Below are 15,152 nucleotides of genomic sequence, written 5' to 3' on the forward strand. Positions count from 1 at the left end.
GTTATTTCAAACATTTGCATATTTGAGAAACTCAAAATGATTTTTTTTACAATTTTTTTTTCATTCGATGAGTAATAACATAAATAAGTTTTTGGTGAAATCAGAACTAACTTATATTTTTTGGTTTGGGAGAAATTGGTTTACACGTGGAGCTCCGCTAGTGTTTTCGGCGCAGAGCCCGCGTCGCCGAGCCAAAATTACGTACGGTTAACAAAGGCGACCCGAGGTACTTTTCCTATGTCAAATACCAGTTTAAAATTGCATTGATAAACATCACATTTTACCTTTGGAAAAATACAGTTTATTAAATAAAATTTATTTTTTTAGGAGGCCAAAAGTAATAAAAAAAAAAAAACCCCGATGGGGGGGGGCATGGGTAAATTAATAGAACGATTACAATGTCAAACTGTTGGGAACTGAAAAACTGAATTTTCAAATAATAAAGTTTTAGAACTTACTTTTTTTCGACTTGAATTTGTGGAATATTCTCGACATCTTCATACATATCCGTCCACACAATTTGCTCTCAAACATAATTTAAGATAATGCCCGTGATCACATTTTAGTGTATTGTTTTTGGCAATTAGTGTCCAAGACTGCAATTTTTCAAGCACTGCTATAGAAACATCCCCTTGACGTTTTCGCTCAAAAAGCTCGTAAATATCAATAAAATTGAGAGGCATGTTTATAACAGTTATTAGGTAGTTAATAGGTATAGTACACAAGACACAAGTTCGACGCAAGTTCGCAACTACAACAACGAAAAAAAATCAATTTTGAGTTTCTCAAATATGCAAATGTTTGAAATAACTTTATAATTCAGTTTTATGTGGTTTATTAACAATAACATAAAAAGTAAGTACGATAGGCAAATTCTGATTCCACCAAAATGTTGAGCATATAAATACAAACATTTCTAAAAAAAAAAAATTCTAAAAACTTAAATTTTTGGTATTTTAAATTGAAAAACACGATTTTTGAAAAATTGAGCATTTTGAAGTTTTTTTACCATAACTTCCAAAATAAGTTCGACCGGCATTTTTTGAAAGTACCATCAAATTAGGCATGCAAAAACACACATTTTGAAAAAAAAAATTCCGAAAAATCGCTTGGGAGCTAAACTGCATTTATGCCGGATTTTAATTATAGTGAATAACTATTTGAATAGAAACAAAATTGAAAATATTATTCTTTACATGTCTTATGGGACAGAAACAGAAACATATAAAAATAGCCCTGAATGTGATATTACTCTTAAACAGTTTGAAAGTGTAAATAGTGGAACCCCGACATCTCAATCGATGAATGATTCACTAAAAAACCAACAAATTATACTTGCATCGGACAATCCTCTCATGGCGAAAATTCAAAATATATTGAAATTACAGTTGTTGAAACAATCGGAAAACATCAAAAGAGAAATACAAACTCTTGTAAGAATAATATAAATGTTCTACTTGTGATAAAATATACTATGTTACGTATACCTACATACACCTATATAATATAGCTATAGAAAAAATACAATTTAATATTTAATTTTCTATACTATTAAATACTAAACCCTAATGCTGAATCCTAATCATAATAAATTAATGGTTTTAAATTAATTCAAATAAATGTTTTAGAGTATGGTAGTTAAAGCCAAAGAGAAAGAAAAGTCTTCAACTATTAGTCTGATAAATAATGCAAACAGTCAAGTTGCAGCACAGCAAAACCTATTGAGTGACTTCCACCGAATGAAAGTAGAATTGGAAACAGCAAACGAAAAGTTGGGAAAAAGTATTGAACAGCAAATACAACGTCGTAAAGATATTTTAGAAAAAACTGCAGATAAAGAAAAAAAATGTACGCTTTAAAAAATTTATATTAATTAATATTTACAATGTATTTATTTCTGCTTAGATAGAGTTTTAAAAAGTCAAATAGAATGCAGTCGTGAATTTCTGAACGAACTTACCAAGCATGAAAAAGAACAGGAAATTTCATTTAATAGGTGTAGTCAAACGAAATATCATACAAAACAGTATAAGAAAAAATTATTAAACAATCAGCAAAAACAGGTAATGTTTACTTAATCTTAAAAAAAAATACTTATTGACTATTTTATAAACAAACTTAACATAGGTACTAGATGTAAAATTCTTGAGTTCATGAAATGGGCAATTTTTAGTTACTTTTATTAGTATTTATTTGATTATTTCTATCACAGATTATTTAATTTTAAATTTATTTAATCTGTTTATTATGTACATATAATACATTTGTATTACAACCACAATATTGCCATTTTAACTTTGTGTAGGTATGATAAATATTATATTAAAATATTAAATAATGAATAATATATTATGAAAATAATATGGACTACAGAAAAATGTATAATGATAAATTAACATCAAAGCTATACAAATACCTAGGTACATACACGATAGGTACACCTACTTTAACCTATACCTTTTATCGCCGTATAATTATGAATTTATGACCGATATAATTAGCGTAACAATATAAATATTGTATCCAATACTTTTGTTTAATAAATTAATAACAACCCAGGATTACATCTCAATGACCAAATTTTTTTATCAGAATTTCTAAAACAAGATTAACTAACCAATCTAGCTCAAAATATTGTTATAGATTTAGGTACCCATTTTATGAATTGAAAAATTGTAGGTACGTCAAGGGTATATAGGTATTAGAAATGTACACAATAATATATACATATAATATAGGTATATGTATATACAAATATATTATGTTATATAATGTATATTGACTATTGTATATAGGTACCTACATTTATACATTTATATTATAAATTGTCTTATAATGATTAGGACCTGTTGTTATTGTCTCTAACTCAAGAAAATCTTCGATTGGAAGATCGTATTAATCAATTAGGTGAACAAGGAAAGGCCAAGTATGAAGAAAGTGAACTACTGAGACAAAAACTTATGGACAATTCAATAGGTCTTGATGCCGTTAATAAAGATAACGCAGAGTACACATTTTTATGGAATGAAGTTATAATAAATATTCAACAATGCGAAAAATCTTCTCAGAAAAAAATAAAAGAATTACAGTAATTATTATATATTATATTGTAAATAATAATATATGTATAAATTATTTAAGTACCTACCCACTAACTTTAAAGATTTAATATTTAATTAATTATTTTACTAATATTCCTAGTAATAAGTATATATATAATACTAGCTGACTCCATGCATTTCATTGCCCGTACAAACTTCCACCTCTTATAATATAAGACTTATATGATTCTAACTTTGTGTTAAATCCGTTACTTAAAGTAACTAGTTACTTCTAGAGTAGGTAGTGATGTTCAAAACTTAAAAAAAAAGATTTTAAGTTTAACTTTGATTTTTAACACATTAATCATAACGATGTACCTAGTTGTACCTTATTTGTATTTAGAGCTGGTTTTATTTTTGTAAAGGTGTTACGCCTAAAACGTAAACTTAAAAATCACGTTATTTTCTTTTTTTAACATACACCTACAGGCTACAACTTTTATCACTTATATAAATTATTATGGTTTTACTATAAAAGCTAGGTGTATTGTGCCCCTGACTTTTTTTAAATCTATTAATGACTGATGTTCTTGTTATACATTATTGTAAATTATATCCAACCATTCTATTATATTGAAATAAACCGTTTTCCGTTAATTAATGCTCGTCGATTTATCACATCTTATACTTCATTTAAGATTTTAACGCAGTTATTTTGATGGTTTTGACCAAATATAAAATACAGGTCTCAAATAATATTCAATCATAATAACTATTTTATTTTTTGTAACCAATAGCATTATAGCAACCATCTAATAAACACAAATATATTATTTGTCGGTGTTCAAAAAAAATTTTTATAAAGTACCACCTTGATCTAATTTTATGTTGATATCGAAGCGCTCCTTCTGGTAGATATTTTGTGTACAGGATAAAAAAAAATAAAAAAATAAACACCATTGTAGAACCAATAGCTTCCTCGCCCCATTCAGAATCTAAAATTAAGGGCTTCTTATTGGGATAAATTATAGCCTATAGATCCTTGGGATACTTTATATTTCAGATTTCTGATAGTGAAAACAATTTTAAAATCAGTTAAGTCGTTCCAGAGATTTCCCTGAACAAACAAACAAACAATTTTTCTTCGTTATAATATGAAGTATAGATTATATGTGCATTCTTTCCATTTTTTAGAGAAGAAAAAAATAAATATCATATATTATTAACAGAATACTACAGTTACAAGCGCAGTTCACAAGTCGAATGTAACAAACATGATGAATTACTCCACTTTTTAAATAAATTTACTCAAAAGCAAATAAATTTACAAAATGGGTTTAAAACTTGTTTAGAAAACTTTAATGATTTGAGGGATAAGTATTTCAATATATTAAAAATGACAGAAATCCAAAATCAAAACTTAAATGAAGTGATATTTGTATGTATTTCATAATATCAAATTTGAATACAAAATAGTTATTTAATAAAATATATCTTATTATAGGAACAAAAATCTGTTCAAAATGAACTAAACAAATTATTACGTTTACAAAACAACATATCAAATCAACAATTAATCTATGAAGATCAAATTTTAGAGGAATTTAATAATGAATTAATCACTGACGGTTATTGTCAAAAAATGAATAGCAATATTTTAGAACTTAAAAAAAAAAAAAATGAGAATGTAATGTAATACAAATATAATTTGTTTCTTCTTGAAAATAATAACGCTTATTCAAAATATGTTTAATATTATATTATATTATGTGTATAGGATTCAGCGTTAGTTAAAATTGAGAACGATGTTTGTGTAGATCAAATAAAACTAAAACAACATCGTACTACAACTTATAATTTAGAGAAACAAATAAAAGAACTCACTATAGATCTTAACCACCAAGATTTGTACATTTCCACCTTGGACTCTGAACTGAAGAAACTATACACAGATATACAAATGAAATCAAACATGATTGAATCGGAATTCAAAGAATTGGAATCTTTGAAAAAAAAATGTGAAGTAAGTCAACAATATTTAGTAAATATTAGTAATATTTTTAACATGATTTTTTTATCTACATTTATAAGTTTGACATTGATTTCACTTTAGGTTGGTGATGTTATAACTCCACAAATGCAAATTGACCACGTCAGAAGTAAAATTAATGATGTAGAAAATGAAACCAATGTCATAAAACAATATTGCATTCAAAACCAAAACAAAAATGTACAATTATTAGATGAAAAAAATAAACAAATTATTGAACTCAATATGTTGCGTGAATGTAAGTAATTAATTATTATATAAATAAGTAGGTAAAAGCTGTATAGTATTACAGGTAGGCACTAGCCACTGCCACTTATATTTTTTGGGGGAAAGGAGGCAGCTAGCCCCACTAGGATCCATCCTTGGTTACGACTCATATATAACTCATAAGAGCTCTAAATATAAATAAATATGAATGTTTTCCCATTGGCCTATGGTCACCCAATATCGAAAAATATCCAATGACCACTGGTAATCTTCGGGTATCCGGATGGACCAAACCGACACCGAATTGGATTATACATAAATCATATTAATCATTTTTGCCATTATTTGAGGCAAATAATAACTTACTCAATTATATAAGATAAAAAAAACGAGTGTAAAATTATGGTCCCAATATAATATACATTATGATTTATGACATTATATATATATATATATATATATATATATATCATACCTAGGTAGCAATTTTTTGTTTAAAAATATTATTATAACATTATACTATAGTATTTTACTATATTAGTATTATATAATTATTAGTATTATAACAATATTAGTATAACAATATTATAATATTATCATTACAAAATGCTACTAGTATGTCACACAAATAGGTACATAAATCATTGTATGTGTATGGGCAATTTTTAAAATTAATTAATTATATATTTTAGATGATACGCAAAATCTTAAAAAAAGTAGAAAACTCGATCTCGAAATCGTTTCTTTATCCAAAGAAGTCGATCAGTATAAACGAAAAATTACAAACATGAGAAATGAAGCTGTGAAGTATAATGAAGTTTTTGTAAAAAATAAAGGGAAAAGTAGTAAACTTTTGAATGAAAATGAATGGATACAAAGCTCTGCTTTGGTCGAATTAAATGTATTTGATATGATACGTATTTACTATTTAGATTGATATTCATGTATAAATATCGTTCGAAAAATTTCAATTTTGTTACATATTATATAGTTATTATTTGAAATAATACATTAAATATGTATACTCTTGTATTTAATTAGTTTAATATGTTTTATTTTAAACACATATTTTGTTAGACTTTTTACAATAATTAAGTACAAAAACAACTGAAAATATTTTATAGGAAAATGAAAAACAGTGTTTGGAATATATAGATCTTCTAAAATTGTTAAAAAATGAATTGAACGAAATAAAAAAAACATACATTGAGAAACAACGTGAAAGTAAATCGTGGGACGCTAAGGTCCAGTTACTTGTCGAAATGAAAACAGAACTTAAGAATAAACAAGGTATTTTTGGTGACATTGATGTTATACAAAAGGAAATACATAAAATGCAGGTATGTAATAGTTGTAGGGGTGGTGGGTGGGTATTGGGTACCCATAGTGGACAGTAGGATAAGTAGGTGCCTATAGTGGATAGTCAGTTCTGAAAAATATTGAATGACACAACGTATCAAATAAATAAATATATAAATAGTTTTTAATGAAAGGGTGCTTGCCAGATTATTGTACTTTCAATGATTTATTAACAAAGCAGTACCTATTTATATAATTAATAAGTTATTTTTGTTGTAGTACCCGTAAGTTGAATTTTTAGAAAGGTAAATTTGATATAGAATTATATCCCCCCACGGCTCTGTGCAAATTAAATAGGTGGGTCGTGTGTGCTGCAACTAACATTTTCTTGTCTCACTGTCGAAAAAGTTCACGATGCCACTGGATCATAGTACCTATTATAAATCATAATTTATAACAATAATTTCATATGGTACCTACATTAGTACCTAACATTTTGGTCAAATTAAGATACTATATTTCAGGGGTGGCCAGCGAGAAGAGACTCGCGAGCCACCAAATAAATTTATAAATATGGAAGAGCCAAGATGTAAAAAAAAAAAGGTCATATTATTATATATATATATAATATTATATTTTTCTTATATTATACAATAATATGACCTTTTTTTTTTTTACATCTTGGTTCTTATGTTAATTTACGTCTAATGTAACGTTAAGATGCGAGCCGTAAAAGTTTATGACCGCGATAGCCGCGGTTTGGCCACCCCTACTATATTTAAGTTTATTGTTTAGTTTTTATTCTTTTAACTTGTGTATTATAGATATTAGAGTGATTACCGATCAAATTTGTCTTATTCTGTTTGTAGATAACGGAAAGTAGATTGAAAAAAATATTGGACAAAATAATGTCGGATTTAGAAAAATGCATATTGAAACGGGAAACGATTTACAACAAATTTGCAACAAAGAATTCAAGCGACAAAAATGGTACTAAACAAAAATTGTTGAAGATCCTCGAAGACCTGCGAATAATGATAAGACAAATTAAAACTGTGACTCTACTTATTATTATTTATGATAAATTATTGATAATCATTTAATTTTAATATCTATAAAACATTTATCATGTTTCCGTTGACCTCAAATTAAACATAGGAATTTAGGAAACTTAAATTAATATACTGGCAGTTTCTATTTTGATACCAACAAAAATTGTTAATAGAAAAAAGTTGGTGACCACACTGCTGTACGCCTGTAGAAGTCGAGTTACTATCTCGTCATTGAGTAGGTTCATTAGACAATGGTCGTGATAAATTTGAATTCATTGATAAATCATTGTATACGTACGTGTCTATACTGTCTATGTATAATTCAATATTTGTGTTGTAATTATAGTAATTTATTATATTACTATTGGTAATACATTAATACGGTATAAACTATATATAGGCATTAGGCAATAGTTTGAAATTAATCCTAAATATTTTTAAAATTTCATTGCCTAGATAACTGTAATACAATTTGATGATATACGCAACAATTTCATGTCCTCGCCAAGTCCTGATTAAAGGGGTGGAGGGGGGTATAGCCTGGGCGGGAACCCTAGGGCCCTCTCAAGTATCAAAATGAAAGGAGCCCGAACAATTTTAAGCTGATACACATTTTTCAGTGATTTTAAAGAATAGTTTTTCATTTATCATTTATGGTTTTTAAAATATACAACTAAATAGTAAATAGAAAAAAACAACTAAATAGTAAATATCTACAAAAGCACGATGGTAGAAAAGACGCATTTTACTGTTATTTAATATTTGTTGTAAATAAATATACTGTTAATAATTTAAAGGTTATTATGAAAATTTGAATTTAAATTAATGAAATATGAAGTATTAACTTTTATTATACTACAATTAGTAGTTTTATAGACATAAATTACATATTGGTACCTACCTATTCATTTTATAATTTTATAATGCAATTGCAGTCAATTTGTGAAATAGTTGGAAAAATGTATCTTCCTGCGGGCGTAGTGAGCGACTTTTTAAACTTTTAAAGCATGTCTCGTCAAAAAGGCCCATATGAAATTTCAGTCCCGGGGCCCATAGGTTCTTAATCCGGCCTGGGTCCTCGTGAATATTTTTGAGTTACAAAATAATAACTAAAATTGTAATAAACACCTTAAATATCTACTTTCGTTCAAATTTAAACTTCAAACGTTAATAAAAAATTATTTGTGGAATTGTGCACATTTTTTCTATAAATTATTGTAAGAAAACTTAAGTTATGATGATTAAAAACATTATGAATCTTATATTAAAAATAAATTAAATTATAAATTAAATTTTAGAAACTAAATAATTTTGTACAAATTTGAACTTTTAAACACTTATAAGAAATTAATGTGACATTTAATTTTTGATGTTATATTATATAGTTAACATGAAAAACTTACGGAGAAACCTGGGGAGGAACCTTGCATTACATTTTCAAGCTTTCTTACCCAAAAACAAAATATATATCATAAATAAATCGAAAAAAAGGCCGAAAACACAGCCAAATATTTTCAAATTTTTCATGTCTTGTAAATGTTGGTTTAATAATTCTGTAAAAATGTGAAGTTCTTTCAGTAATTTAATTTTAAGTCAAAACAGAAACGATTTTGTTGAAAACTGATTTTGCGTAAAAATTCTATCTTTAATTTTTTTTCCTGTTATTTTGCAAATTACGTACTGGAGATTTTTAATTTTGACCTCCCAAAAGAATCAACTGTATTAAATTTCTTACAATAAAAGATATTTGTGTTCAAATTCGAAGCATTTTTTCTACTATAAAAAGTATACAAATTAATAATGAAGCAAACCTACTAAAATCAATACTCCGCTCAAAATCTAATAAACGTTATAACTTATAAATATTATATTTCGGGAAAAAAAAAAATGTTGTTTGATTTAATCATGTACCAATCATTTATGTCAATAATAAGGTTAAGTATAGGTAGGTACCTATTATTATAGTTATATTTCCATAGGTAGCAGTTATATGATTTAAATATATGACTATCTACATTTTATCTATCAAACACATAATAAATGCATATTGGTTTACAAAAAAATGTATCAATAAATAATAATATTAATTCATATGTTTAAAACTTATGTTACAGAAATGTAAAAAAATAGACAAAGACATAAGTCATGCACAAAATTATAAAATAGAATTGGAGTGTAAGCTTACACATTTAAGAGATAAATGTATCAACGTTGAACAAAATACTAACGATGTAGCAAAAAATATTGAAGATATGAATGCTTTAAAACTTAAAGTTTGTATATTGCTAGCAAAATTGCTATTTTTAGTAATTCTAGGATTAGTCATTATGTCTTATGCTTAGTACTATGTGCTCACTTTTAATTAGAGTAACTTAGTAACCTCCCCCCACCAATCACCATCCTATAACATTTTGCGATAATGAATATCTGTAGTAATTTTATGTTTTCGCGCTTTAAATAAGACTTACTTTAAATTATGCCATTTAGATGTACCTATAGTATATATTATACAGGGTGATTTTTAAGCATGCTTACCCTATTTTCATCTTTCAATTACCAATACTTAAATTCAAAATATGTTTTTGAATTTTAAATACACTTTAAGACCATATTTTTAATATTTGAGATATTTTTTCCCACTTAAGGATGATCCTGTGACAATACAAACTTCTATTTTTTAAATAGGAACTCCTCTGTTGCACTTTTAATTATTCAGCAGATATTTTTTTGAGAATTTTGATGTATCTAAAGCAAAATTCGAACGAGTAGATTTTGAGTTATATAACATAAAGTACCTATAATGAATACTACATCTAAAATTACACAAAGTTTATATTTTTGTAAAACCATATTTCCTTTGTCCTTTGTATAAATATTTTAATAACTCAGAAACTACTTATTAGAATTTTGATTTAGGTACAAAATCACCTACTAAATAATTTTCAGTAAAAAAAAGGGAGGTTCTCATTTAAAAATAGAAGTTTGCATCACCACAGAACCCTCCTTAAGTAATACAATACACATCAGGAATTTAAAAGAATTGTCTTTAGGTATACCTTACTTAAAAATGTTACTATCATTATTTGAATAAATGTATTATTAAAGCTTAAAGAAAAAAATGGGGGTGAGCATTAAATCACTATGTATAATATATATTGCAGGGATACAAGCCTAAACCTTCCCAGTACCACTATACTTAACCATTACAATTAGACCATCCAACGCAGTGGCGTAATTAGGGGGAGGCTTCCTGGACCAGGGCTTATAATGAAATTACAGGTTCAATTCAAACATTATACCCCGTGGCACGTATGTACTTTTGATGTCATAGGTACCTAAGGTTTTTGTTTTTAATCGTCTATAATATGAATTATGGAAATCGGAATTTAAATTGTATACTTGCAAATCACTAATAAGTGATGATCATCAATACTTAAGAGTTATGTTTACATACATTACAATAATTGTTCGTTCTATTTTTTAGAAATTTATTTCCATCCTCTGTTGTATTTATACTGATTACAGGAATCTTTCAAAACTAGGTCGATTAAAAATGTGTTTTAGGAATCAACGAGGGAATGTTAGATTATCAGCCATCAGATCTTAATTTTTGATATTAATATAGTAATATAGTTTTCGTAATATAACATTTGTTAACAATTGTCAAGTTAATTTTAGGTGAAGTTGCCAATATTTGTTTTTTTAATATAACATATAAAAAGCGGGTAAGTGAATGTCACTCTGCTGGACAGTAGATCACAAGTAGGTCACTGTAATTGATGGTATTATATATGAATTCAATTTTATTATAATAAAATATCATTCATAGGCGTGCGCAGACCTCTGAGTCAGGTATGGCTAAAATTAATCTGATAACCCACCCCTTATAGCCATGGTCACACACGAAAAAAATTATAGACATTTTCACTACAAACTTTTAAATGAACCTTTTGTTGGTTAGTGGAAAATGTAATCAATCAGTTTTCATTATTTCACACGTACAAAATTCATCAGTATTGATTTAAATTTTAACCAAATATAATCTAATAAAACAATTTATTCAAAAACGTTTAAAATATAATATATAATGTATAAAAATTGTCAATTAACATTAATAGGTATTTATTTATTATTATAAATTATTCATGGTAAATCGACTTTAGGGCTATTAGTTTATGAGATATAAATATTAAAATTTAGATGAGCGGAGTAGTGGACATACATTTCGCGGGGCAAGCCCGTACCACTCAACTCCGCTCATCTAAACTTTAAATACTTATAACGCATAGACTTCGATTTTTATGTATCGAAATACTTAGAAAAATATTCTACTTTGGAATATGAAATTAAAACTCTGTTGACAAAAAAAAATTTTAAAAAAATAAAAAATAAAATTTTTTATTAACAAAGTTGTTTTGTAAACGACTCGAAACTATGTACCTGTGTAAAAAAATTACACTTTTTGAAATAATGAGTGTTCAATTTTAAATAAATCGCCCTGTATAGTCTCTCGGGTAAACACAAACGTTTAAAAACTAAAAGGGTTATACCTACTTTTAATCATGTCTTCGTAAGGTACCCACGTATAAAAAAATCGCAGGTAGGGCTAAATCCCAATCAGCCCTACCCGTGCGCACGCCTATGATATCATATTGTATACGAAAAACGATTGTGAGCGAAAACCTATAATGTTACTAAGTAACATGATATTATTGTGATTTTTTTGGTTACAGTATGAACTATTTATGGGAATCTTTATTCTACATTTTCAATCCTTAGTTATAAAAATTGAACATTTTATAATTTTTTAATTATTACAATAATTGATCATTTTCGAGATTTTGATAAATATTGTCAAAATTCGAACTGTATATAAAAAAAAACTGTGCATATAACGTATTTTAAATATTTTTCAACTACTATTGTAACAACATATAAGGATCCTTATATTAAAATTTCACACTTTTTGACCCAATAAATAAAATTGTATTGACAATATTATATATAAAAAATAAAAACTGAAATTTAAAAATGTCCGTAAACAACTCAAAACGAGTTAAAATATTTTGAAAATTTTATCAAGTATAGAAAATGATAATATAAACATTTAGATAAAATGTCATGTAGGAATATACAGTCATTTGTCCTAGAGTTACACCAAAAACCAAAATCGATTTGGTCGAAATCCGATTTTGCGTAAAAATTCCAGTTTTTAATTTTAATTTTATTTTTCTCGACGCTTATGAAAGTTATTGGGAATTTTAATTTGACTTCCCGAATGCACCTACTAGATTCACATTCCCGTCGAACAAGATACTTTTGAAGAAAATCAAAATAGTTTTACTGCCCCAAACGGTGATAAGACACAAAATTAAATTAAAAATTAAAAATAAATTAGAAAAAACACATATTATCATAGTAAAATTCATTCGGTCCACTCAGAATCTAAAATAAATTGTTCATAATATTTATAATATAATAAAAAATATTTATAAAATAAATTTGTGCAATCTCTATTTCTATTGTTTATTTTATAATTATAACCACTCGACGGCTCCTACAACTATGCTTAACCAGTAGTAAATTTGCCCATACTAAAAATAATTCCTATCTATATATGCCACTGATCCAACGTCATCCGGCTTAGAAATTTAGTCAGGAAACTAGGAAAGTTATTATTATAGTAATTGAATGTATAAAAAAGAAAATATTATTTTTGATGGTTCAATAAGTAATAACAGTCCTATATTTACTTTTTTTCTAGGATTTTTATAAATTAAACTTCAAGCAAAATCATATCAAATTCTTAGAAGATGTAAAAAGAGAAAAATACCGTTTGCTGATAAAATGTGAATCAAAAATGAACGAAGCAATTACAGCTCAGAGGTCGAAGAATTCCAACTTAATAAGTGTTGTGGAAGCTTTAAAAAGCGATTTCCCATACTTGGATCTTGTGTTGACTCGTTTGTTATTAACTCTTAAGTCCATTGAAAGTTAAAAGGCCATTACAAAGTAATTTGTATATCAAATATACTGCAACAGTTTAATTTTTATTATATTTAATTATTCAATAATTAATATTTTTTTCATCTTAAGTTTAAACAAAATATATACACACGCACGTATATATTTTAGATTCTGAGCGGAGCAAGGGATAGTGATTTTACTATGGTGTTAATTTTTTTTTTTTTATCTTGTATACAAAATTTCTACCAGAAGAAGTGCTTTGATTTCAACATATAGTGTCTTATCTTTTAGCAAATTGGATCAAGATGGTACTTTAGAGAGGTCATTTTTCGATTTTCTCAATAGTTATTTAATGACACGGGAAAAACAAGGGGAAAAGCCACCGACAAATTACAAAAAAACGCTAAAAATGGAATTTTAATTTCTAACACTTTGTTTATCACCATAGAAACGAATAATAATAAAAATAAAAATAACGATTTTAGTTATTTTGTAACATTTTTAGTGCAACTCTAAAACAAATAACCGTAGGTACATAAAATTTTGACTGAGTGTTTATATTAGCATTTTCTATACACCATGACATTATCCAAATATTTTGAATTATTTTGAGCTGTTTACGGACATTTGTAGTTTCCATTTTTTTTATTTTTTTTTCTCTGAATATAAATAAAATTTTATTTGTTAGTTAAAAAAGCTTGACAATTTAATAGAAGGTTCCTATTATATTGTTTCAAAGGCGGATGAAAAAAATTAAAAATCCAGTCACAATTTTTTTTTATAAGCATCTAAATTTCAAATATTGACAAAATAGTAAAATACGTAAAAATGACGAAAATTTTCAAAATATTTTAAGTATTATCTTGAAAAATTTTCTTTTTAAATCTAAGATTTGAAAATGCAATACAAGATTCCTCATAAGTTTGTCCACCTTTTTCGAAAAAAAATGTCTGTAAGAAACTCAAATTAAATTTTTATGGGCGTTTGAAATTTATATTTTTACAACTTTTGATATTCACTCGATTTCTCATGTTACGATTTTCTTATTTTGTTGTAATTAATATAAGAATGACTGTAGACACTTGAAAATTTCACTGAATGTTCATATATGCATTTTCTATACACGATGAAATTTTGAAAATAATTTGACTCTTTTTGAGCTTTTTACAGATATTGTCAGTTTTCAATTTTTTTAGTTTTTTTTTTCTATAAATATCAATTCAGTTGAAAAATATTAAAAATATATACGGACAATTTTTTTTTATAAAAATTTAAAGATCGAATTTTGACAACATTTATCAAATTTAAATTTGAATAATTATTTTGTAGTTAAAAATTTATAAAATGTTCAACTTTTTTATCTAAGAATTGAAAATTTAAAACAAGATTCCACGTAAGTAATTATTTCTGTTACTAAAAAATCTAAAAAATACATTTACACAGTTAATTTTTATAGTCATTTTAAGTACAAATTTGGACGAAATTACATATTAAAAACCTAGAATAACTATTTTAGTTATTTTGTTGTGATTGTAT

The 15,152-nt window shown here is 26.3% G+C and overlaps 2 protein-coding genes across 2 annotated transcripts; both read left to right on the forward strand.

The window, feature by feature from the left end:
• The first annotated feature begins 1,196 nt into the window (after positions 1–1,196).
• Positions 1,197–4,835, forward strand: LOC115034142 (centrosomal protein of 83 kDa-like). Its single transcript, XM_029489927.1, has 7 exons — positions 1,197–1,433; positions 1,629–1,806; positions 1,906–2,063; positions 2,844–3,007; positions 4,236–4,479; positions 4,546–4,669; positions 4,819–4,835. Exons 1-7 carry the CDS (start codon positions 1,197–1,199, stop codon positions 4,833–4,835), a joined length of 1,122 nt encoding a protein of 373 aa, XP_029345787.1.
• On the forward strand, positions 4,242–13,695 carry LOC107882731 (centrosomal protein of 128 kDa-like). The gene is made up of 8 exons (XM_029490796.1): positions 4,242–4,479; positions 4,546–5,064; positions 5,155–5,329; positions 5,991–6,199; positions 6,423–6,638; positions 7,467–7,652; positions 9,764–9,922; positions 13,414–13,695. The coding sequence occupies exons 2-8, from the start codon at positions 5,002–5,004 to the stop codon at positions 13,645–13,647; spliced, it is 1,242 nt and encodes a 413-aa protein (XP_029346656.1). The 5' UTR covers positions 4,242–4,479; positions 4,546–5,001; the 3' UTR covers positions 13,648–13,695.
• Positions 13,696–15,152: the final 1,457 nt, after the last annotated feature.

This window comes from Acyrthosiphon pisum, chromosome A2, assembly GCF_005508785.2.
Source record: "Acyrthosiphon pisum isolate AL4f chromosome A2, pea_aphid_22Mar2018_4r6ur, whole genome shotgun sequence".
In the NCBI taxonomy this organism is placed as follows: Eukaryota; Metazoa; Arthropoda; class Insecta; order Hemiptera; family Aphididae; genus Acyrthosiphon; species Acyrthosiphon pisum.